Raw genomic sequence first — 23,940 nt, 5'->3', positions numbered from 1 at the left:
AGCCCTTAAACCATCCCTAACATGTCCATTAGTCACCCCTTAGCCTAGTCAAGGGTTAGGAAGCCACTTACACTTAGCCTAAGCAAGAAAACCGAGCGAAAGGAGCAGCAGCGACGCCGGAGCAGCAGCAGCCTCAGCGGACAGGCGGCAGCTCACGGCAGAGTCGGGTGGAGATGGGGGCTGAACGGTGGTGCTGGTCGGGCTGGAATGGAGGGCAAGAAGCAGCAGAAACAAGAGGAAGCAGAATGAAGAAGCAAGTAGCAGCGAAGCAGCAGCAGAAAATGAAGTAGAAGCAGCAGGCGTGGGGGTGGTCAGCAAAGAAACAATGTAGGGGGAAGTTAGCAGCAGCATAGTAGTGACAGAAACAACGTGGGGCAGCATGGGCAGCTTGAGGAGTCAGTGGATGCAGCGGTAAGAAGCAGAAGCAAGCCAGAAATGGCATGGGCGGAGCAGAAGCAACACGGCAGCAGAAGCAGCAGGGAAGTCCATCATGGCAGCTGCATGGGGAGGTCAGCAACGCAACACGTGAAGGTGCAGCAAGAAGTCATCAGCAAGAGCAGAAACAACGTGAGGGAGTCAGCGGGCGTGAAGGAAGAGAGGAAGTCAGCGGGCAGCAAGCAAAAACAGAAGTCAGCAGTCGGCGAACACGTGAAGAAGTCAGCAGAAGCAGCAAACAAAGTAGAACAGAAACGTGGGGTCATCAGTCAACAAAACAGGAGCAACGTGAAGATCATCATGGGAGTGGGTGGAAGAAGACAGCAGCAGAGGGAGTCAGCAGAAAGGTCAGCAACGTGGGGGAGTCAGCTGAAGTATGGGGGAGTGATGATGGCTGGTGGAGTTGGTGGAAGAAGTCAGCGAGCAGCAGCAAGGCGTAGCAAACAGCAAGCGAAAGCATGGGTGGAGCGCGCGTGAGATGAGGAGTCAACAACGTGGAGGAGGGCAGCGGGGAAAGAGGAGGAAGTCAGCGGCGCGGGGCAGCGGCGACGTGGGGGAGGAGAGAGAGAAGAGAAGAGAGAGAAAGTCAAACGCACTTGAGTGCGATCCGACGACCATCGTTCAAATCCGAAAACGATCCAACGGCCCACGAAAAACCCTAATTATAAATTAGGAAAAAGGCCAAAAGATAATAACTAAAACACACTATGAGGGAGGTCTATTAGTCCAAATCCGCACCCGGTCCAAATTTCACTTTTCACTTATCCCGGGCAATATTGACGCTGGCCACAATAATATCGACACCGTCCAATTAAATTCGTCACGAAACTCCGAGAAATTCGACACTAAAATTTGGGCTCTAAATAACGGCCAAATTCGATCGAGTGCGATTCTAGCGAAATCTCAATTTTAAAAACAATAACCGAGAGTGATCAGTTCCTGGGCGAGATTTTACTATAAGCACACTGACGAATTACACGTTTTATAAATCCCAAAAATGGGCCGAAATTCGGAATGTCACATTTTTTCACAAGAAAAGTGAAGAAAAAACGGTACAAGGATGTAAAAGTTATCGAAGACCACTTCCATATCGGACGACGTGCCTTCTTCAAGCGGGAGGGAGAGGAAATCAAACGAATCACCAAGTTCTCGCAGTTGTTATGGAACGGTTCATCCTTTAAAACATGGTAGATTCTACTTTTAAAACATGGTAATATGCAGGGTAACTTCCCCAATAAACTATATCTCCATATAATCGCACCTTTAATCATTAAGTAAGTCATGTCTTATAAAGAAAATGGAAGTAAAATCTTCTTTTCATTTGGCTGCTGACAAGTGGCAGCTTGGGAGAAGAACAGGATCTTATTTCCTACCACCCGCAAACCTAGCTCGGGAAAAAGAAAATCTACTAAAATTATTATGATGCAAAATAAGAAAATTTGTATGAAATGATCAAATCATCCGCGTTGAGCTTATCATATCTAAAATACTGAGCTCATCAACTTTTGTGCGACAATAGAGTGCATTTCTAGATATTTTCAGTCTTTGTCAGATATTAAACCCTGCGCAAGATATGCTCTTTACTTGGTAATCTTCTTTGAGTGGTAAAAGAGTTGTAAAAGAAACAAAGAAGAAATGGTACGAGGATTCAAAAATTCATCAAAGACCATTTCAATATCAGGTGATATGCATTCTTTAAGCTGGAGGAGAGGAAATGAAACAAATCGCCAAGTCGTCGGAGTTGTTATAGGGTGAGAAGGGGAAAATAGATAAAACCTCAGAAGACTTGGTAGTAATCTGCATGAAAACCTGCTGGCAAACTAAACACTGGGTCAAACATTTTCATCTATAAAGAGAGAGCATGTTGCCATGCAAGTCCTCACTCCTCCCTCAAGCAATACTAGTCTGTGCAAGGATTAGAACCTGCGATCAAGGCCCCAACTCCTGTTCACAACCACAATGAAGTTTCTTCCCATTAGCTTTCTCATATTGGCTTTAGCAACTGCCGCCGCTTTAGCTTACGACCCGAGTCCTCTTCAGGACATATGCGTGGCAACCAGTGATATGGAATCTGGAGGTTGGTTCCTCAATTCTTGCATTAGTCATGTATTTCATATCTGCCTTATGATGCCGAAACTGAGACGCCAATTTTTTTTTCTTATGCAGTATTTGTGAATGGAAAGTTCTGCAAGGACCCCAAAGAAACCACAGCTGATGATTTCGTCTTTATGGGGTTCAGAACTCCTGGAAACACATCGAATCCGCTCGGATCAAAAGTCACACAGGCTTTTGTCGACCAATTTCCAGGACTCAACACTCTTGGAATATCCATGGCTCGCATTGACTTCGCTCCTGGCGGCCTAAATCCTCCCCACACTCACCCTCGTGGCACCGAGGTTTTGGTAGTGGTGGAGGGTACGCTACTTGTTGGCTTTGTCACGTCCAATCAATTAAACAACACACTCTTCACCAAAGTCCTGTACAAGGGGGACGTGTTTGTGTTCCCTATTGGTCTCATTCACTTCCAGTTGAATATCGGAAACACGTATGCGCTAGCCTTTTCCGGTCTTAGCAGCCAGAACCCAGGAGTCATTACCATTGCTAATGCTGTCTTCGGAGCGAAGCCACCCATTTCTGCTGATGTTCTTACCAAGGCCTTCCAAGTGGACAAGAAGGTTGTTGACTATCTCCGGGCGCAATTTTGGTACGACAACAACTAAATGAATCTATCATAAGTTACACAAAATAATTGAATTATAAGAGTTACGAGATTAATCTTATTTCCATAAGTGGTTGTGTTAGACACGTAACTAAACTACATACCACATGTATGATTGATTTCGAGTAAAACATTGTTACCTCTCTCTCGACTGGTATCCAATAAAAGATTGTTACCTCTCTCTCTCTCTCTCTCTCTCATGACACGATCAGGATAATTGGACTCATTCCTCAATTAAAATGTCTATAAATGGAAAATCGGAGTGCAATAACATTAAACTATGTACAATTCGGAACTGGGAAGGATGTTATCTAATAGTAAATATTGCTTCCCACATCAACGGAATTTGTGCTCCAAAAAGGGTATCAAGCAAAGAATGTCCAACCCTATTAAATAGTCTGATTTAAAACAGTCTTGTGATTGAGTACAGAGACTATTTAAAGAAATCATCAGGGCGATTGTTAATACATCCGGCCCTTAGGTGGCCAAAAATAAAAAAAGAACCGCTTTGTTTCCATCATTATCTTGAAAGGAGAAGTTCACCACAATATGTCAATTTCCTTAGAGTATCAAATTCAAGTTTGATAAATTACTGCTGACGACATTTCTCATTTTTTTACCGACATACTAAATTCTGCAGATAACTTTACTTTTTCTTTAGTATGGCCAGAAGAAAAATCGTTCCTGCACTCATTTTCCATCTACAATCAAAATGTCGGGTTGAAACCTCATAATTTCGGCTGGATAATTATTTCCAGGATTGTCGTGGCCTACAATATCATTTATAAATGTGTATGCACGGACAAAGTCAAAACCTTGAATAAGATATGGACGGCATTGATCTCTTTATTGAAGCAATCAATATTACAATCTCAAATAGACCATCGATGGACATAAAGGGGAAATATAGAGACACAAATGCGTTACTTCCTATGCACTTATTTTGACAATTTCCAAAAGAACGAGAAAGCTAAGTTGCTTCTCAACCTTAGCTTGGAATGATCTAAGACTCTATATGACAATTGAACCGAAAACAAACTTAGACATATCATGAAGATGGACATGAGTCTGAACAAAATCGTCGTGCAATTCAATTTGGTCTAACCGTTTAATTTCAAATATGGGTCCGAAGTGGCCATTTGGTCTCAAACAAGAGATTAAGCTCCCCGGTTGGCAAGTACATATGCTTATTCCGGTAGCACGAGTAGGGGCATTTTTGTCCATAGTCATTTTTTTTTCTTTTTTTTTCCCATCTTTTCATTGTTCATCTTCTTGATTCTTGGAGGGAAGTTGCAGGTCTCAAGCTCACCTCCAAATCTGGCCATCTTACATGACCATGGGCATTCAAGCGTCGCCTTGGCCCACTTTTCAGATAGCCGTCCATGGCCACCGGCACTAAACGAGCCGTTGTCTCTCTCTTTACACTCAAAAGCATATATTTAACTTAATCCCAAAACTCTTCGATCTCTTTCTCAATAACTTGATTTAGCCCCCCAAAGAGCCATGGGATAGCTTTGACAAGAAAACCATGAATTGCTAGTCCGGCAACCGCAGGTAGCACGGTTCCGACAAGAAGAAGAAGTTTGAGCTGGCGGCACTGCCCTCAAACGTCAGGCCGAAAGCAGCAGAAGCTGAAAGGGCCGGAGGCTGCTGTGAGGCCCAACCGTTACGCTGTTGACCAAGTGCAACCTTTGGCTATTGAAGTGATAGCGGAATAATGACTACCGGCTCATGGAGGAGTTCGTGATGAACGAAGATCAGCTCAAGCCATGGCCACGTGCAACGATGGCTCGTTTCGTAGCCGATGGCCATGGATAGCCCGGTCTGAAGAGCTTGCCAAGAAGACGCCTGAATGCGAGCCAACAGCCATGGAAGACTTGAAGGAGGAAGAAGAGAAAAAAAATGAAATGAAAAAAAATAAAAAAGAAATGTTATGAAGGAAGGCCGTGGGTGACTTCCAGGCAAGTGGAACACAATAACAGAGTAACGGCAGTGGAACATATATTAAGTTGTCCAACACGTCCAACATCTATAGAGCACGCAATCATATAATATATTTCCGAGACGACCTCCTCGCCTTCGAAGACTTTCACCAAATATTTCCTCAAACTTAGCCCTGTATTTGGTGCTTAGTCTGAATGGTATTTTTTAACTGATGAAGGAAAGCCCCAGGTAACTTCCAAACAAGTGGAACATGATAACAAAATAATGGTAAGTGGAGAATATATTAAGTTGTATAATACGCCCAACATCCAACTAACATGCAATAATATAATATATTTTCGAGACGACCTCCTCCTCTTCTCTTCTTTTTCTTTTTCTTTTTTCTTTTTTCGTTTTTCCCTCTCCTAGCCATCGCCAGGTCTCGTTGATGGCCAACGGATTAAATGCTCATAAACAAAGTCGATCTATGACTTTCTTTTCATTAGGATGCAGAGAAGTGGCAGCTTGGGACAAGAACAGTCTCTTATTACCTACAATCCACGAACCATGCACGGGAAAACAGAAAAAAAAAAAAAAAAGGTGCCAATGACCTTAAATGGTCAAACCGCGGTAATGAGCTTATCGTTTGTGCAAGAATGCTTATTTTATCCATTTTGGTGCAACAAAAGAGTGCAATGCAACCAAGTAAATCTTAAGAACTTTGGTATTGGGTAACAAAGATGGGGGACATCGATGGCAAAAGTATTTTCGGGATAAAGATGGATATGGATATTGTTTTCCTTTTGCAATCTAGATAACCAATTCGTTCTTTTCGAGATATCTCATTGTCGCAGAACAAATGGTCTTTACTTGATCAGGCTGTATTGATTATGCTAGAGAGTTTACCATTTTTCACAAGAAAAGTGAAGAAAAAACGGCACAAGGATGTAAAAGTTATCGAAGACCACTTCCGTATCAGCCGACGTGCCTTCTTCAAGCTGGAGGGAGAGGAAATCAAACGAATCACCAAGTCGTCGCAGTTGTTGTCGAACGGTTCATCCATGGACTTGAGAAGCGGGAAATAGATTCTACTTTGAAGACTTGGTAATATGCAGGGTAGCTTCCCCAATAAACTATATCTCCATATAATCGCACCTTGAATCATTAAGTAAGTCATGTCTTATAAAGAAAGTGGAGCTAAAACCTTCTTTTCATTCGGCAGCTGACAAGTGGCAGTTTGGGAGAAGAACATGATTTTATTAATTTCCTACCACCCACGAACCTAGCTCGGGAAAAAGAAAATCTACCAAAAGTATTTTATGAAAAGTAACAAAAATTGTATTAAATAATCAAATCATCATCGATGAGCTTATCATATCTGAAATACGAAGCTCATCAACTTTTGTGCGACAAGAGAGCGCATTTCTAGATATTTTCGGTCTTCTTTGAGTCGTAAAAGAGTTGTAAAAGAAACAAAGAAGAAACGGTACGAGGATTCAAAAATTCATCAAAGACCATTTCAAAATCAGGTGATAATTTACCTTACCAAAAAAAAAAATCAGGTGATAAGAAACAAATGGCCAAGTCGTCGTAGTTGTTATAGGGTGAGAAGGGGAAAATAGATAAAACCTCTGAAGATTTGGTAGGAATCTGCATGAAAACCTTCTGATGAACCAAATACTGGGTCAAACATTTTCATCTATAAAGAGAGAGCATGTTGCCATGCAAGTCCTCACTCCTCCCTCAAGCAATACTAGTCTGTGCAAGGATTAGAACTCGCGATCAAGGCCCCAACTCCTGTTCACAACCACAATGAAGTTTCTTCCCATTAGCTTTCTCATCTTGGCTTTAGCAACTGTCGCTGCTTTAGCTTACGACCCGAGTCCTCTTCAGGACATATGCGTGGGAACCAATGATATGGAATCTGGAGGTTGGTTCCTCAATTCTTGCATTAGTCATGTATTTCATTTCTGGCTTATGATGTCGAAACTGAAACACCAATTTTTTTTCTTATGCAGTATTTGTGAATGGAAAGTTCTGCAAGGACCCAAAAGAAACCACGGCTGATGATTTCGTCTTTATGGGGTTCAGAACGCCTGGAAACACATCGAATCCGCTCGGATCAAAAGTCACACAGGCTTTTGTCGACCAATTTCCAGGACTCAACACTCTTGGAATATCCATGGCTCGCATTGACTTCGCTCCCGGCGGCCTAAATCCTCCCCACACTCACCCTCGTGGCACCGAGGTTCTGGTCGTGGTGGAGGGTACGCTACTTGTTGGCTTTGTCACGTCCAACCAATTAAACAACAAACTCTTCACCAAAGTCCTGTACAAGGGGGACGTGTTTGTGTTCCCTATTGGTCTCATTCACTTCCAGTTGAATATCGGAAACACGTATGCACTGGCCTTTTCCGGTCTTAGCAGCCAGAACCCAGGACTCATTGTCATTGCTAATAATGTTTTTGGAGCGAAGCCACCCATTTCTGCTGATGTTCTTACCAAGGCCTTCCAAGTGGACAAGAAGGTTGTCGACTACCTCCAGGCGCAGTTTTGGTACGACAACAACTAAATGAATCTGTCATAAGTTACACAAAATGATTGAATTATGAGACTTGTAAAATTAATCTTATTTCCATAAGTGGTTGCTCTAGACACACATAACTAGACTACATACCACATGTATGCCTTATTTCGAATAAAAGATTGTTACCTCTCTCGACTGATTTCAAATAAAATATTATTACCTCTCTCTCTCTCTCTCTCTCTCTCTCTCTCTCTCCCGAGGCGTGTACTTCAACGCGGGTTGTGCCGTAGGTGGTAGATGTTGAGCCTGAGGCGTATACTGTAACGCGGGCGAGAGACATGGCTTGAGGCATGTACTGTAACGTGGGCCGAGGAGTGCTGGGAATATGGCCAACCTGAGGCGGTACCATTACGTGGGTTGTGCACTAGGAGAACGGATGTTGAGCCTGAGGCGGTACCATTACGCGGGCCCAGGAGTGTTGTGTATATGAGATGGTCGCAGTGAACCTGAGGCGGTACCATTACGCGGGTCACTGGCGAGTGAGGTGGAAAAGAGGCGATGAAACGGGAACAAATGCAAGGAATGTCATTAGAACATGCATATGAGTGGAATAGTGCTATTATAAGACTAATGTGCAGGTTGCGTATATTGAGAATCAGGTAAGTACGATTGTGTGGACGTTGTTTGTGTGTGGCTTGATTTGGTGTCTGGACTTGTCTGGAATACGTGGTAGCCTAGGTAAGGTCTAGGTTGTGTACTTATTGAGAAGTGTCTCATGGTTGTACCAACCAAACCATTTCAGAGCACCCGCCCAAGCTATGAACCTTCCGTCGCCGCCGCTACAGCATTTTGGGATTGTTATGCATACTAATCATGATGTGGTAGAGTTCCCGATCGAGATTGAGGCCGATTCGGAGTCGTCGGATGAGCCTGTGCCTGATGAGGATTCGGATGAGGATTCCGAAGAGAGTGAGTCAGAGTGGACGCCAGCAGAGGGCGTAGGGATTAGTTTTGGAGCTGAGGAAGAGTCTGGAAGTGTCCTATTTTGGTGTAGCGTTACCCAGGCTACTAATCTTTTGTGATATCGGTGGGTTGCAGTTTAGTAGTTCAATGTGCATATTTGCTTTGTGGTTTGTAAATGGCGATTGTGGCATAAGTTTTTACTGTAAATGGATATTGTACTTAAATTGAGGTATAGTATAAGATTTGGTGGTTTGGCAATTTATTCTCTTTAGTACCCCTGGTAAATCATTGTCTGGGTGTTCGTTATTTCCGCCGCGATTAAACTCTGATGGGTTTCTTTTGGGTCGGCGACGTTTCCTGGGACGTCGCACTATTTCGACCGAAGAGGGATGTCGCGTGCTCGATGGGGTTGGGGGCGTGACAGTCCCAATCCACATCAGGATTGTCATCAAAATCAATGCTTGTTGCTGACTTGTTTCATAGTTCGACTTCTGCCTTTCTGTGAATACCGTTTCCGGAGCAATTCGGTGGGAGCTCTTATGATTCAAGTACTTCATTAGGAGTACGAAAGAGACGAAATGTATTTGCTACGGTTGCCTCTCATTGACAGTTGAGAATTGAAATGCCTGGCTGAAGGCCAATCTAAACTTGCTCTCAGAGTCAGCTGAATTTGTTCTCCTCAAGAATGACGATCACGTGGTATTTCTCAAACCATGGAGTCAGGTACTGCTCGATCTTAGTTTCAAAAAGAAATAATGGCCCCCTTAATCCTCAACTAAATCATGACTTATAAGCTCTGGAAGCCACTGGAATATCATTAAATGCTCATAAACAAAGTCGACCTATGACTCTCTTTTCATTAGGATGCAGAGAAGTGGCAGCTTGGGACAAGAACAGTCTCTTATTACCTACAATCCGCGAACCATGCTCGGGAAAACAGAAAAAAAAAGGCGCCAATGACATTAAATGGTCAAACCGCGGTAATGAGCTTATTGTTTATGCAGGAATGATTATTTTATCCATTTTGGGGCAATGAAAGAGTGCAATGCAACCAAGTAAATGTGAAGAACTTTGGTATTGGGTAACAAAGATGGGGACATCGATGACAAGAGTATTTTCGGGATGAAGATGGATATGGATATTGTTCTCCTTTTGCAATCTAGATAACCAGTTCAATCTTTTGGAGATATCCCATTGTCGCAGAAGAAATGGTCTTTACTTGATCAGGCTGCATTGATGATGCTAGACAGTTTACCTTTTTTCACAAGAAAAGTGAAGAAAAGACGGTACAAGGATGTAAAAGTTATCGAAGACCACTTCCATATCGGACGACGTGCCTTCTTCAAGCTGGAGGGAGAGGAAATCAAACGAATCACCAAGTTCTCGCAGTTGTTATGGAACGGTTCATCCTTGGACTTCAGAAGCGGGAAATACATTCTACTTTGAAAACATGGTAATATGCAGGGTAACTTCCCCAATAAACTATATCTCCATATAATCGCACCTTTAATCATTAAGTAAGTCATGTCTTATAAAGAAAATGGAAGTAAAATCTTCTTTTCATTTGGCTGCTGACAAGTGGCAGCTTGGGAGAAGAACAGGATCTTATTTCCTACCACCCACAAACCTAGCTCGGGAAAAAGAAAATCTACTAAAATTATTATGATGCAAAATAAGAAAATTTGTATGAAATGATCAAATCATCCGCGTTGAGCTTATCATATCTCAAATACTGAGCTCATCAACTTTTGTGCGACAATAGAGTGCATTTCTAGATATTTTCAGTCTTTGTCAGATATTAAACCCTGCACAAGATATGCTCTTTACTTGGTAATCTTCTTTGAGTGGTAAAAGAGTTGTAAAAGAAACAAAGAAGAAATGGTACGAGGATTCAAAAATTCATCAAAGACCATTTCAATATCAGGTGATATGCATTCTTTAAGCTGGAGGAGAGGAAATGAAACAAATCGCCAAGTCGTCGGAGTTGTTATAGGGTGAGAAGGGGAAAATAGAAAAAACCTCAGAAGACTTGGTAGTAATCTGCATGAAAACCTGCTGGCAAACTAAACACTGGGTCAAACATTTTCATCTATAAAGAGAGAGCATGTTGCCATGCAAGTCCTCACTCCTCCCTCAAGCAATACTAGTCTGTGCAAGGATTAGAACCTGCGATCAAGGCCCCAACTCCTGTTCACAACCACAATGAAGTTTCTTCCCATTAGCTTTCTCATATTGGCTTTAGCAACTGCCGCCGCTTTAGCTTACGACCCGAGTCCTCTTCAGGACATATGCGTGGCAACCAGTGATATGGAATCTGGAGGTTGGTTCCTCAATTCTTGCATTAGTCATGTATTTCATATCTGCCTTATGATGCCGAAACTGAGACGCCAATTTTTTTTCTTATGCAGTATTTGTGAATGGAAAGTTCTGCAAGGACCCCAAAGAAACCACAGCTGATGATTTCGTCTTTATGGGGTTCAGAACTCCTGGAAACACATCGAATCCGCTCGGATCAAAAGTCACACAGGCTTTTGTCGACCAATTTCCAGGACTCAACACTCTTGGAATATCCATGGCTCGCATTGACTTCGCTCCTGGCGGCCTAAATCCTCCCCACACTCACCCTCGTGGCACCGAGGTTTTGGTAGTGGTGGAGGGTACGCTACTTGTTGGCTTTGTCACGTCCAATCAATTAAACAACACACTCTTCACCAAAGTCCTGTACAAGGGGGACGTGTTTGTGTTCCCTATTGGTCTCATTCACTTCCAGTTGAATATCGGAAACACGTATGCGCTAGCCTTTTCCGGTCTTAGCAGCCAGAACCCAGGAGTCATTACCATTGCTAATGCTGTCTTCGGAGCGAAGCCACCCATTTCTGCTGATGTTCTTACCAAGGCCTTCCAAGTGGACAAGAAGGTTGTTGACTATCTCCAGGCGCAATTTTGGTACGACAACAACTAAATGAATCTATCATAAGTTACACAAAATAATTGAATTATAAGAGTTACGAGATTAATCTTATTTCCATAAGTGGTTGTGTTAGACACATAACTAAACTACATACCACATGTATTATTGATTTCGAGTAAATCATTGTTACCTCTCTCTCGACTGGTATCCAATAAAAGATTGTTACCTCTCTCTCTCTCTCTCATGACACGATCAGAATAATTGGACTCATTCCTCAATTAAAATGTCTATAAATGGAAAATCAGAGTGCAATAACATTAAACTATGTACAATTCGGAACTGGGAAGGATGTTATCTAATAGTGAATATTGCTTCCCACATCAACGGAATTTGTACTCCAAAAAGGGTATCATGCAAAGAATGTCCAACCCTATTAAATAGTCTGATTTAAAACAGTCTTGTGATTGAGTACAGAGACTATTTAAAGAAATCATCAGGGCGATTGTTAATACATCCGGCCCTTAGGTGGCCAAAAATAAAAAAAGAACCGCTTTGTTTCCATCATTATCTTGAAAGGAGAAGTTCACCACAATATGTCAATTTCCTTAGAGTATCAAATTCAAGTTTGATAAATTACTGCTGACGACATTTCTCATTTTTTTACCGACATACTAAATTCTGCAGATAACTTTACTTTTTCTTTAGTATCGCCAGAAGAAAAATCTTTCCTGCACTCATTTTCCATCTACAATCAAAATGTCGGGTTGAAACCTCATAATTTCGGCTGGATAATTATTTCCAGGATTGTCGTGGCCTACAATATCATTTATAAATGTGTATGCACGGACAAAGTCAAAACCTTGAATAAGATATGGACGGCATTGATCTCTTTATTGAAGCAATCACTATTACCATCTCAAATAGACCATCGATGGACATAAAGGGGAAATATAGAGACACAAATGCGTTACTTCCTATGCACTTATTTTGACAATTTCCAAAAGAACGAGAAAGCTAAGTTGCTTCTCAACCTTAGCTTGGAATGATCTAAGACTCTATATGACAATTGAACCGAAAACAAACTTAGACATATCATGAAGATGGACATGAGTCTGAACAAAATCGTCGTGCAATTCAATTTGGTCTAACCGTTTAATTTCAAATATGGGTCCGAAGTGGCCATTTGGTCTCAAACAAGAGATTAAGCTCCCCGGTTGGCAAGTACATATGCTTATTCCGGTAGCACGAGTAGGGGCATTTTTGTCCATAGTCATTTTTTTTTCTTGTTTTTCCCCATCTTTTCATTGTTCATCTTCTTGATTCTTGGAGGGAGGTTGCAGGTCTCAAGCTCACCTCCAAATCTGGCCATCTTACATGACCATGGGCATTCAAGCGTCGCCTTGGCCCACTTTTCAGATAGCCGTCCATGGCCACCGGCACTAAACGAGCCGTTGTCTCTCTCTTTACACTCAAAAGCATATATTTAACTTAATCCCAAAACTCTTCGATCTCTTTCTCAATAACTTGATTTAGCCCCCCAAAGAGCCATGGGATAGCTCTGACAAGAAAACCATGAATTGCTAGTCCGGCAACCGCAGGTAGCACGGTTCCGACAAGAAGAAGAAGTTTGAGCTGGCGGCACTGCCCTCAAACGTCAGGCCGAAAGCAGCAGAATCTGAAAGGGCCGGAGGCTGCTGTGAGGCCCAACCGTTACGCTGTTGACCAAGTGCAACCTTTGGCTATTGAAGTGATAGCGGAATAATGACTACCGGCTCATGGAGGAGTTCGTGATGAACGAAGATCAGCTCAAGCCATGGCCACGTGCAACGATGGCTCGTTTCGCAGCCGATGGCCATGGATAGCCCGGTCTGAAGAGCTTGCCAAGAAGACGCCTGAATGCGAGCCAACAGCCATGGAAGACTTGAAGGAGGAAGAAGAGAAAAAAAATGAAAAGAAAAAAAATAAAAAAGAAATGTTATGAAGGAAGGCCGTGGGTGACTTCCAGGCAAGTGGAACACAATAACAGAGTAATGGCAGTGGAACATATATTAAGTTGTCCAACACGTCCAACATCTATAGAGCACGCAATCATATAATATATTTCCGAGACGACCTCCTCGCCTTCGAAGACTCTCACCAAATATTTCGTCAAACTTAGCCCTGTATTTGGTGCTTAGTCTGAATGGTATTTTTTAACTGATGAAGGAAAACCCCAGGTAACTTCCAAACAAGTGGAACATGATAACAAAATAATGGTAAGTGGAGAATATATTAAGTTGTATAATACGCCCAACATCCAACTAACATGCAATAATATAATATTTTTTCGAGACGACCTCCTCCTCTTCTCTTCTTTTTCTTTTTCGTTTTTCTTTTTTCCTTTTTCCCTCTCCTAGCCATCGCCAGGTCTCGTTGATGGCCAACGGATTAAATGCTCATAAACAAAGTCGATCTATGACTTTCTTTTCATTAGGATGCAGAGAAGTGGCAGCTTGGGACAAGAACAGTCTCTTATTACCTACAATCCACGAACCATGCACGGGAAAACAGAAAAAAAAAAAAAAAAAAAAAAGGTGCCAATGACATTAAATGGCCAAACCGCGGTAATGAGCTTATCGTTTGTGCAAGAATGCTTATTTTATCCATTTTGGTGCAACAAAAGAGTGCAATGCAACCAAGTAAATGTTAAGAACTTTGGTATTGGGTAACAAAGATGGGGGACATCGATGGCAAAAGTATTTTCGGGATAAAGATGGATATGGATATTGTTTTCCTTTTGCAATCTAGATAACCAATTCGTTCTTTTCGAGATATCTCATTGTCGCAGAACAAATGGTCTTTACTTGATCAGGCTGTATTGATTATGCTAGAGAGTTTACCATTTTTCACAAGAAAAGTGAAGAAAAAACGGCACAAGGATGTAAAAGTTATCGAAGACCACTTCCGTATCAGACGACGTGCCTTCTTCAAGCTGGAGGGAGAGGAAATCAAACGAATCACCAAGTCGTCGCAGTTGTTGTCGAACGGTTCATCCATGGACTTGAGAAGCGGGAAATAGATTCTACTTTGAAGACTTGGTAATATGCAGGGTAGCTTCCCCAATAAACTATATCTCCATATAATCGCACCTTGAATCATTAAGTAAGTCATGTCTTATAAAGAAAGTGGAGCTAAAACCTTCTTTTCATTCGGCAGCTGACAAGTGGCAGTTTGGGAGAAGAACAGGATTTTATTAATTTCCTACCACCCACGAACCTAGCTCGGGAAAAAGAAAATCTACCAAAAGTATTTTATGAAAAGTAACAAAAATTGTATTAAATGATCAAATCATCATCGATGAGCTTATCATATCTGAAATACGAAGCTCATCAACTTTTGTGCGACAAGAGAGCGCATTTCTAGATATTTTCGGTCTTCTTTGAGTCGTAAAAGAGTTGTAAAAGAAACAAAGAAGAAACGGTACGAGGATTCAAAAATTCATCAAAGACCATTTCAAAATCAGGTGATAATTTACCTTACCAAAAAAAAAAATCAGGTGATAAGAAACAAATGGCCAAGTCGTCGTAGTTGTTATAGGGTGAGAAGGGGAAAATAGATAAAACCTCTGAAGATTTGGTAGGAATCTGCATGAAAACCTTCTGATGAACCAAATACTGGGTCAAACATTTTCATCTATAAAGAGAGAGCATGTTGCCATGCAAGTCCTCACTCCTCCCTCAAGCAATACTAGTCTGTGCAAGGATTAGAACTCGCGATCAAGGCCCCAACTCCTGTTCACAACCACAATGAAGTTTCTTCCCATTAGCTTTCTCATCTTGGCTTTAGCAACTGTCGCTGCTTTAGCTTACGACCCGAGTCCTCTTCAGGACATATGCGTGGGAACCAATGATATGGAATCTGGAGGTTGGTTCCTCAATTCTTGCATTAGTCATGTATTTCATTTCTGGCTTATGATGTCGAAACTGAAACACCAATTTTTTTTCTTATGCAGTATTTGTGAATGGAAAGTTCTGCAAGGACCCCAAAGAAACCACAGCTGATGATTTCGTCTTTATGGGGTTCAGAACGCCTGGAAACACATCGAATCCGCTCGGATCAAAAGTCACACAGGCTTTTGTCGACCAATTTCCAGGACTCAACACTCTTGGAATATCCATGGCTCGCATTGACTTCGCTCCCGGCGGCCTAAATCCTCCCCACATTCACCCTCGTGGCACCGAGGTTCTGGTCGTGGTGGAGGGTACGCTACTTGTTGGCTTTGTCACGTCCAACCAATTAAACAACAAACTCTTCACCAAAGTCCTGTACAAGGGGGACGTGTTTGTGTTCCCTATTGGTCTCATTCACTTCCAGTTGAATATCGGAAACACGTATGCACTGGCCTTTTCCGGTCTTAGCAGCCAGAACCCAGGACTCATTGTCATTGCTAATAATGTTTTTGGAGCGAAGCCACCCATTTCTGTTGAAGTTCTCACCAAGGCCTTCCAAGTCGACAAGAAGGTTGTTGACTACCTCCAGGCGCAGTTTTGGTACGACAACAACTAAATGAATCTGTCATAAGTTACACAAAATAATTGAATTATGAGACTTGTAAAATTAATCTTATTTCCATAAGTGGTTGCTCTAGACACACATAACTAGACTACATACCACATGTATGCCTTATTTCGAATAAAAGATTGTTACCTCTCTCGACTGATTTCAAATAAAATATTATTACACCTCTCTCTCTCTCTCTCTCTCTCTCTCTCTCTCTCTCTCTCTCTCTCTCTCTCTCTCTCTCTCTCTCCCGAGGCGTGTACTTCAATGCGGGTTGTGCCGTAGGTGGTAGATGTTGAGCCTGAGGCGTGTACCTCTCTCTCTCACTAACATTTACACGGTTTTTAGTAGACCAAAAATTATTTTGAAAAGTAGTTTTGAAATTAATCAAAACTGTTTGAAATGTGGTTTTTTCTTAGCTTACCACAAACTGTTTGAAAACTTGATTTTAAGTTGACCAAAAACTTTTGAAACCTGGTCTGGAAACATGCATTCTTTGCATTAATGCATTTCAGACAATCAAATATTCTTTTCGAGGAATTATTTGAACAAAATGCTTGCAATCTTTCAAGAAATGCTTGAAATGATCGTTTGGAAGACCTTCATTAGAAAGGATTTGTTTCAATCTATAAACTTGGTCTTTTCTTCATCTGATTAAAAGGGGAACTTGTCTTATATCCCTCAATTTTATCTCTCTTAACCAATCCTTAGGTGTTCGAAAATGTTCGCAATACATACAATCCAATTGATCCGATAAGTCTTTCGGGGGACTGTAATGTTGGCTTGATCAAAGGCTATTCAAAGGATAGGCATTTTGAGGCCAAGAAAAAGGACTTCATCATATCTGACTTCGGGTCTACAAGTTAAGAACCTCGAGGACAAGACTAGATACTATTGCATACACTTCTTTGAGTGATGACTTCTTGTCATAAAGTGATGTTTCTACTTTCAACATCACAATCTAAAGAGTCTTTGGGGAGAAGTTGTATTGTTGGTATTGGGTAGGCTCAAAAGGCTCATTTGTTTGAATTTAGGGTTTTTATAAAATTGGTGATCTTCTTGGCATCACCACCTTTTTCTTTTTTGTTCACTAGGGGATCTTTCTTTTTATGAACATCAGAGTCCCCTAAACGTTCATCACAATCTCTTTTCTTTTGCTCATTCTCACTTGTTGTGATCTATGATCTCTCGTGATTTCGGCTTTGCTTTGTCATGACTTTTTCCGACATTTTGAGCTTCCTTTTGAACTCTCTTTTTCTTTCTCATTTTTCTTGGGCATTTGGCCTTGCTTTTACCAGGCACACTGCTTTTTCATGCCCCAGATTCTTTTGCCTTTGATCTTTTTGAATTTTAAGGACTCTATGTCATGCCCTTTTGTTTCTTATCTATTAAAGTGGATCATATGCTCATGCTCCAGTGTAAGGAGATGATCACCAATTTAGGATTCTGAAATGAATATTCAAGCTCAATTGGGCTTTGCCAAAGGTAATGTATTTGGGTATAAGAAATGAAGTGCTCTTCTTCCTCTTGAGATGTCTTGAGCTTCCATATGACTTCATCTAAGTTATCACAAAAAGATTGATGCAAGAATATGCAATAAAATCTTTCTTGATCCTATTCTCCATAGCTATCAATCACAAACCTCCTGATTTGCCCCAATGTGGGGTGGTTCTTAACAGGTTTGTTTTGGAAAAGCTTCTCCACTATTTCGGCTCAAATTTGGTTTGCAAAGGATAAGCATGTGTTTGGGATAGTGAAATGACTGCCTTTCATCATTTTAATCTATGTAATCATTGCGAATATCCCCTATTTCTTTCGAATGAGTTTTTTCTCACTCACTCCTTCACTTGACTTTGAGTGTATAAGGGACGTGTTTGGATACGGCTTACCTTTCATCATTTGAAGGTTTTTCCATTCGATTTGATCCAAACTTTTTCTTTAAAATTTTTCAAAGCCTTTTGTCAAATTATCCATTTTTATGGAATTTTGATACTTAATGCATTTTCAAAGAAAGCGTGTTTCAAAAATTTTGATTGAAACATTTCTGAGGTATTTTCTTTTCAAAACAATGTGTTTTGTTTTGCTCAGTCTTAGTGTCATTCCGCTTGGGGAAAAAGAAGTTTGTTTTTCTCTTAAAAAGGCAACTTCTTCAACACATGCACTCACGATTTAGGGATTCCTGTCTGATCAACTTACCAAGATCCCTCTTGTTTGCATGTTTTTGCTTTGGTTCCACTGGGAATTCTTCTTTCGTTGCTCCTTTTTCTTTGTCTCCCTGGGGACGATAAAAAGAAAAGCACATTTAGCAAATATCAACGAAAATTGAATTAGAAGTAATACTTCCTTCTACTGTCTGACAACTCCATTGGGGATTCTGAAATCATCAACTGGTTCGGACTCCTTTTGCTTTCTTCTGCAAAACAGATAAACATATTCATGAAATGCATGATATTGCACATGTTCTAAAGTGACCCAAATCTCTTCTTGAATGTTTGTCTTCATTTCATGGATAGAAAATCTTGACAGCATCTGCATTTACAAGATAGGCCAATTCTGTTCCTGACATATCTATAAGAATCAATGCTCCTCCAGGAAGAACTTTCTTAACAATGTATGGACCCTCATAATTCGGAGTGAATTTGCCACGATGATCTGAATTGTTGAAGATGACTTTCTTCACTACTAAATCCTCTGTTTTGAAATTCCTTGGTTTCACTTTTCGATTAAAGGATTTAGCTACTCTTCTCTGATAGGCTTGACCATGGCATATAGCTCTTAATCTCTTTTCATCAATCATGTTGAGTTGTTCATATCTTTGTTGAATCCACTCAGCTTCTGAAAGCTTCAATTGAGATAATATCCTTAATGAAGGAATTTCTGTTTCAACAGGTAGCACTGCTTCCATTCCATAAACCAAGAAAAACGGGGTTGCTCCAGTTGATGTTCGAATTGAAGTTCGGTATGCCATCAGAGCATACGGCAACCTTTCGTGCCAATCACAGTAATTTTCAGCTGTTTTGGCCAATATCTTCTTGATATTCTTATTTGCCGCTTCAACTGCTCCATTCATATGTGGACGATATGGGGATGAGTTCAGATGTCGAATGTGGAAGTGCTCAAATAAATCATCCACGATCCTGTTGTTTAGATTTGAGCCATTATCCGTAATTATTGCTTCTGGAACTCCATATCTAGCAATGATGTCCCGCCTAATGAACCTTGCAACATTCATGGCGGTAACATTCGTATAGGAGTTTGCTTCAATCCATTTAGTGAAATAGTCAATAGCGACCAAGATAAACCGGTGCCCATTTGAGGCTTTGGGGTTGATTGGACCGATCATATCGATTCCCCACATTGAAAATAGCCATGGTTCGGACATTTGATGTAGCTCATTTGGCAGTGCATTAATTCTGTCTCCATAAACTTGACATTGATGGCAACATCTCACATGTTGGATGCAATCTATTTCCATTGTCATCCAATAATATCCCAACCTCATAATCTTTCGAGCTAGAAGATGTCCATTCATGTGCGGTCCACATTCACCTTCATGAATTTCTTTCATGATATGTTCAGCTTCTGCAGCATCCACACATCTTAGTAGGGTTGAATCAAATGATTTCTTGTAGAGGGTTTGACCACTGAGGAAGAATTTGTTGGCTATCTTCCTTATAAATTTCCTATCACCTGGTTGGCTTCCTTCAGGAAATTTTCCTGTTTGAAGATACCTTTTGATGTCATGATACCATGGTTCATTGTCAAACTCTATCTGGACCATCATGCAATAAGCTGGTTGTTCAAGAATATTAATTCTCAATGGTTCTATATCCATGCCATCTGCAGCTTGTAGTAAGGATGACAAAGTTGCAAGAGCATCTGCAAAATGATTCTGAGCTCTTGGGAGATAATCGAATGTTACTTCTTCGAAGCTTTCTATCATCTCTTCTAAGTGTCTATGATAAGAAATTAGTTTGGCATCTCGAGTTTGCCATTCACTAGTTGTTTGCAATATGATGAGCATAGAATCTTCATATACTTGCAACCTTTTTACTTTCAATGAAAGGGCTAATTGCAAGCCGAGAATGCATGCTTTGTATTTAGCGACGTTATTGGTGCATGGAAATATCAATTTCGCAGATACCGGATAATGTTGACCTTCTGGGGAGATCAGTACTGCCCCAGTTTCTAATCCAGATAAGTTAATTGCACCATCGAAATACATGGTCCCTTTATCATCGACCAATGTCAATATACGATCATCTAGTTGCTCTTCAGGATTGGCGATATTTTGCGAATTTTCCGCTAACATGTCTGCTATTGCTCGTCCTTTTACTGACTTTTGGGATGAACTTCTGATGTCAAATTTAGATAACAAGACTTGCCGCTTTGCCAATTTCCCGACCAAGGAGGATTTCTCAAGAAGGTACTTGATCGGATCATTCTCAGTCACTAGCAAAATCTGATGATGAAGGGTGTATTGTCCTAATCTGTGTAATACCCAAATCAATGCAATGCACGTCTTCTCGACTGCCGGATAATTCATTTATGATGTTGTGAACTTCTTGCTCAAGTAATAAATGGCTTGTTCTTTACCATCATTTGGTCTTCTTTGTACAAGCACTGCTCCTAACAATTCATAGTGAATCGTCAAATATAAGATCAGCGGAACCCCAGGGATTGGTGGTACCAACACTGGTGGGCATACCAGGTATTCTTTAATCCTGTCAAAGGCTTGTTGACATTCTACATCCCACTTCACTTTGGCGTTTTTCTTCAACAATTTAAAAAATGGTTTAAAAGTCTTAGAAAGCTGATAGATGAAACGGACAATGTAATTTAATCGCCCCAACAAGCTTCTCACTTCTTTTACCGTAAAAGGAGTCTTTAAGTCGTATATTGCCTTGATTTTGGAGGGATCTATTTCGATGCCCTTACTACTGACCACAAATCTTAGCAGTTTGCCAGATTTTGCCCCAAATACACACTTGTTGAGGTTCAGCCGCAACTTATACTTTCTAAGTCTTTCGAACAATTTGCGAAGCACCTCAACATGATCTTCTCCTTGTTTGGATTTTGCGATCATGTCGTCCACATATACTGCGATTTCTTTATGCATCATGTCATGGAACAAGGTTACCATTGCCCTTTGATATATGACACCAGCATTTTTCAAACCGAAAGGCATCACCTTGTAACAAAATGTGCCCCATGGTGTTATGAAGGACGTCTTCGCCTTATCCTCTTTCTTCGTGAGGATTTGATTATATCTTGAGAAACCATCCATGAATGAAAATGTTTCGAATCTAGCAGTGCTATCCACTAATACATCGATATATGGAAGCGGGAAATCATCCTTAGGGCTTGCTTTATTTAGGTCGCGATAATCAACGCATATCCGTACTCGACCATTTTTCTTCATTACGGGTACTATATTGGCAACCCATTCTGGATATGGTACTACTTCAATGAAACCGACTTTGAGCAATTTCATCACTTCTTCTTCTATTTTCTTTGCCAAGTCCGGCTTCGTTCGCCTAAGTTTTTGCTTCTTTGGTGGAATACTTGGATCAATTGGCAAAGCATGCTCGACTATGCTCGGATCAAGGCCTGGCATGTCAGCATAAGACCATGCGAATATATCTTGATATTCTCTGAGCAAATCTGTGATTCTTTCTGCTTCTGCTGAGGGAAGACTTTCCCCAATCTTAACTTCCTTGGGATTCTCTTTATCGCCCAGGTTAATAGTGATCGTTTTCTCTAATGTGAGTGGCTTTGATTCTTCATGACGAATCCATTCCATTCTGACCCATTCCTCATTCTCGTTATCCTCTTTAATATCGCAAGTGATCTCCTTAGAAAGATTTGGGCCACATATGAACCTATTATGGGTATGCGAATGCTCATGCCTGACATGTAGTAAATACGATTAGTAATTACATACGATTTAAGTAACGCATGTGGTCCTATGAAAAACCTCTTGGAAATTCTTTTTGAAATTTATTTTGAAAAAACATAAAGACAGAGCTAGTCCTCATATCATCATACTTCCTTGCTCTTAAAATCATTTTCGCAATAAGGAGCAATATAGAAACCCAAAGCCTCTATGACATTCCAAATTTCGACCCACTTGATATTTATGAAATGCATGATTTCAATAACGCACTTGTAGCAAATCTCGCCCAAACTTGATCACTCTTGGGATACTAACCAGTAAGGAAAGGCTAATTAGGGAATTTAATTCGCGCGGCCATAGAACTTGATCATGGACTGACTTTCAACCATAAGGATTGTCGAGGTGATATTTTGGGCTAATACAGACCGATCTAAGGTTGCTTATGGATCGATTTGCGAATGCCATATAACTGGATCGCGGGTGATTCCGCCTCACCAGGATATGAAATTGCAAACGATCCCAAACCTGTTCCAAACGATCGTGATCTTTAGAACTAGTGATTGATCCTCGCAATTATATGATAATCAAGGTCGCCATGACTCAAGTGAGCTTAAACGTAGTTCGATTTAGTATCGACCACAGGTCGAATACACAAATTTTCCCGAGAGCCGCCCGTTAGTTTGAGATAAGCTCAAGTTATGTTTATTTGAGTTTGGCTATTAAATAGAGACCGAGTTTGGGCATCGAAAATTTCGATAGTCGTGATACAGTATTTGGACGACGTCAGAAGTACCGTGGTCAGTTTTGAATTTGCTTGAATTCGTCAGAAAATTGGAATTTTGGAAGAAAATGGAAAATGATCGTTTTGCCCTTGAGATTTTATGAAGGCCAAGTATAAATGAGAGGGGCATTTTGGTCATTTCACACCAACTTTAGAAATATAAATTTTTGGACGATTTTGCCTCTGCACTTTTTGTGAAATTCTTGTTTTACCATTGGATATTTTTGGGTAAGGATTGATCTTGGCCGTTGATCCTTGGATAAGAACAAATCTTGGCCGTCGGATGGAAAGTAGAGAGAGGGGCAAGATGGTAATTTTCCTTGGGGGAAGGACATCAATTATTGGTGCCTTAGTATATATATTTTCTTCTCTCTCTCTCCCCCTCATTCCCACGTTTTCCCTTTCCCTCACCCCTCTCTCGGCCGGCTTCCCTTTTTCCCCTCCTCCTGTGACCGTGGCCAACCAGCCAAGCCCGCCGTCGCCGCCGTTCAGCCGCCATGCGTTGCCGCCGCCGCTCACCAGATTTGTTGCCTTGCTGAGGCCTTTGCTGCTGCTTGTTAGGCTTTTCTTGCTTAGGTTTAAGGCAAGTTTCTCTCTAAATCTTGGGTAGGATGATGGGTTGTTAATGGATTGATTTAGGGGTTGATGGAAGTGATTATAGATGGATTAGAGGAGAGCTTGAACCCTTGTTGTGTTCATGGATGTTCATGTGGCTGTTGGATGATAGTTTGGATATGGTGGAATAAGTTTTGGCGGTTGAAATTCGGTAGAAATCAATTAGGGTTTGAATCCTTGAGGTTTGGTGTGATTCTCGGATTCACGGTTACTATACCCGTCCGGTTCGCTATTTTTGTGGAGGATTGTGTGAGCCGAATTTGAGGAAGTTTATTCATGAAATTTGCTCCCAACATCTTGAAGTATAACATATTTTAAATTTGGAATTTTTAGAGGCCATTTGGGTCGTACAAAAACCCATTTTCAGACCGTCTTAAAACTGCCCGGAACACTGTTCATCCCGACCTTCTTGTCTTACCGAATTTTTATAAAATTTTCCAGATCTATTTTTAATAAACTTCCTTCACAAAATTTGTTGGTGACTTTCCTTTTTATGACATATAAAAATTTCAAAACTTTTGAAGGTGATTTGGGTGTTGAAAGAAAGGTATTTTGAGAACAAAACAGTCTGTTAGAGCGAACTGATACTGGTCTGATTTCAAGGGACAAAAAGGCATGGTTGCAGATTGAA

The 23,940-nt window shown here is 41.0% G+C and overlaps 4 protein-coding genes across 4 annotated transcripts; all 4 read left to right on the top strand.

Annotated features, from left to right (window-relative positions):
* The first annotated feature begins 2,394 nt into the window (after positions 1-2,394).
* Positions 2,395-3,155, top strand: LOC130138049 (germin-like protein subfamily 1 member 7). The gene is made up of 2 exons (XM_056310977.1): positions 2,395-2,512; positions 2,602-3,155. Exons 1-2 carry the CDS (start codon positions 2,395-2,397, stop codon positions 3,153-3,155), a joined length of 672 nt encoding a protein of 223 aa, XP_056166952.1.
* A 3,674-nt stretch (positions 3,156-6,829) lies between these two features.
* On the top strand, positions 6,830-7,649 carry LOC130138077 (germin-like protein subfamily 1 member 7). Its single transcript, XM_056311044.1, has 2 exons — positions 6,830-7,007; positions 7,096-7,649. The coding sequence occupies exons 1-2, from the start codon at positions 6,890-6,892 to the stop codon at positions 7,647-7,649; spliced, it is 672 nt and encodes a 223-aa protein (XP_056167019.1). The 5' UTR covers positions 6,830-6,889.
* Positions 7,650-10,769: 3,120 nt separating this feature from the next.
* LOC130138048 (germin-like protein subfamily 1 member 7) lies at positions 10,770-11,619 on the top strand. Its single transcript, XM_056310972.1, has 2 exons — positions 10,770-10,887; positions 10,976-11,619. The coding sequence occupies exons 1-2, from the start codon at positions 10,770-10,772 to the stop codon at positions 11,527-11,529; spliced, it is 672 nt and encodes a 223-aa protein (XP_056166947.1). The 3' UTR covers positions 11,530-11,619.
* Positions 11,620-15,203: 3,584 nt separating this feature from the next.
* On the top strand, positions 15,204-16,023 carry LOC130138088 (germin-like protein subfamily 1 member 7). The gene is made up of 2 exons (XM_056311086.1): positions 15,204-15,381; positions 15,470-16,023. The coding sequence occupies exons 1-2, from the start codon at positions 15,264-15,266 to the stop codon at positions 16,021-16,023; spliced, it is 672 nt and encodes a 223-aa protein (XP_056167061.1). The 5' UTR covers positions 15,204-15,263.
* Positions 16,024-23,940: the final 7,917 nt, after the last annotated feature.

The sequence above is a fragment of the Syzygium oleosum genome, unplaced genomic scaffold (assembly GCF_021117445.2).
Source record: "Syzygium oleosum isolate NSW1041296 unplaced genomic scaffold, Sole_v2.1 Sole_v2.04, whole genome shotgun sequence".
Classification (NCBI taxonomy): domain Eukaryota; kingdom Viridiplantae; phylum Streptophyta; class Magnoliopsida; order Myrtales; family Myrtaceae; genus Syzygium; species Syzygium oleosum.
This window is presented reverse-complemented; position numbering and strand designations above follow the sequence as displayed.

Excerpts from the sequence above, each read along its gene's own strand:
- LOC130138049 (XM_056310977.1), top strand. The coding sequence starts at position 2,395 with ATGAAGTTTCTTCCCATTAGCTTTCTCATATTGGCTTTAGCAACTGCC. Across the intron at positions 2,513-2,601 it reads CAGTGATATGGAATCTGGAG|TATTTGTGAATGGAAAGTTC; the intron begins GTTGGTTCCTCA and ends TTTCTTATGCAG.
- LOC130138077 (XM_056311044.1), top strand. The coding sequence starts at position 6,890 with ATGAAGTTTCTTCCCATTAGCTTTCTCATCTTGGCTTTAGCAACTGTC. Across the intron at positions 7,008-7,095 it reads CAATGATATGGAATCTGGAG|TATTTGTGAATGGAAAGTTC; the intron begins GTTGGTTCCTCA and ends TTTCTTATGCAG.
- LOC130138048 (XM_056310972.1), top strand. The coding sequence starts at position 10,770 with ATGAAGTTTCTTCCCATTAGCTTTCTCATATTGGCTTTAGCAACTGCC. Across the intron at positions 10,888-10,975 it reads CAGTGATATGGAATCTGGAG|TATTTGTGAATGGAAAGTTC; the intron begins GTTGGTTCCTCA and ends TTTCTTATGCAG.
- LOC130138088 (XM_056311086.1), top strand. The coding sequence starts at position 15,264 with ATGAAGTTTCTTCCCATTAGCTTTCTCATCTTGGCTTTAGCAACTGTC. Across the intron at positions 15,382-15,469 it reads CAATGATATGGAATCTGGAG|TATTTGTGAATGGAAAGTTC; the intron begins GTTGGTTCCTCA and ends TTTCTTATGCAG.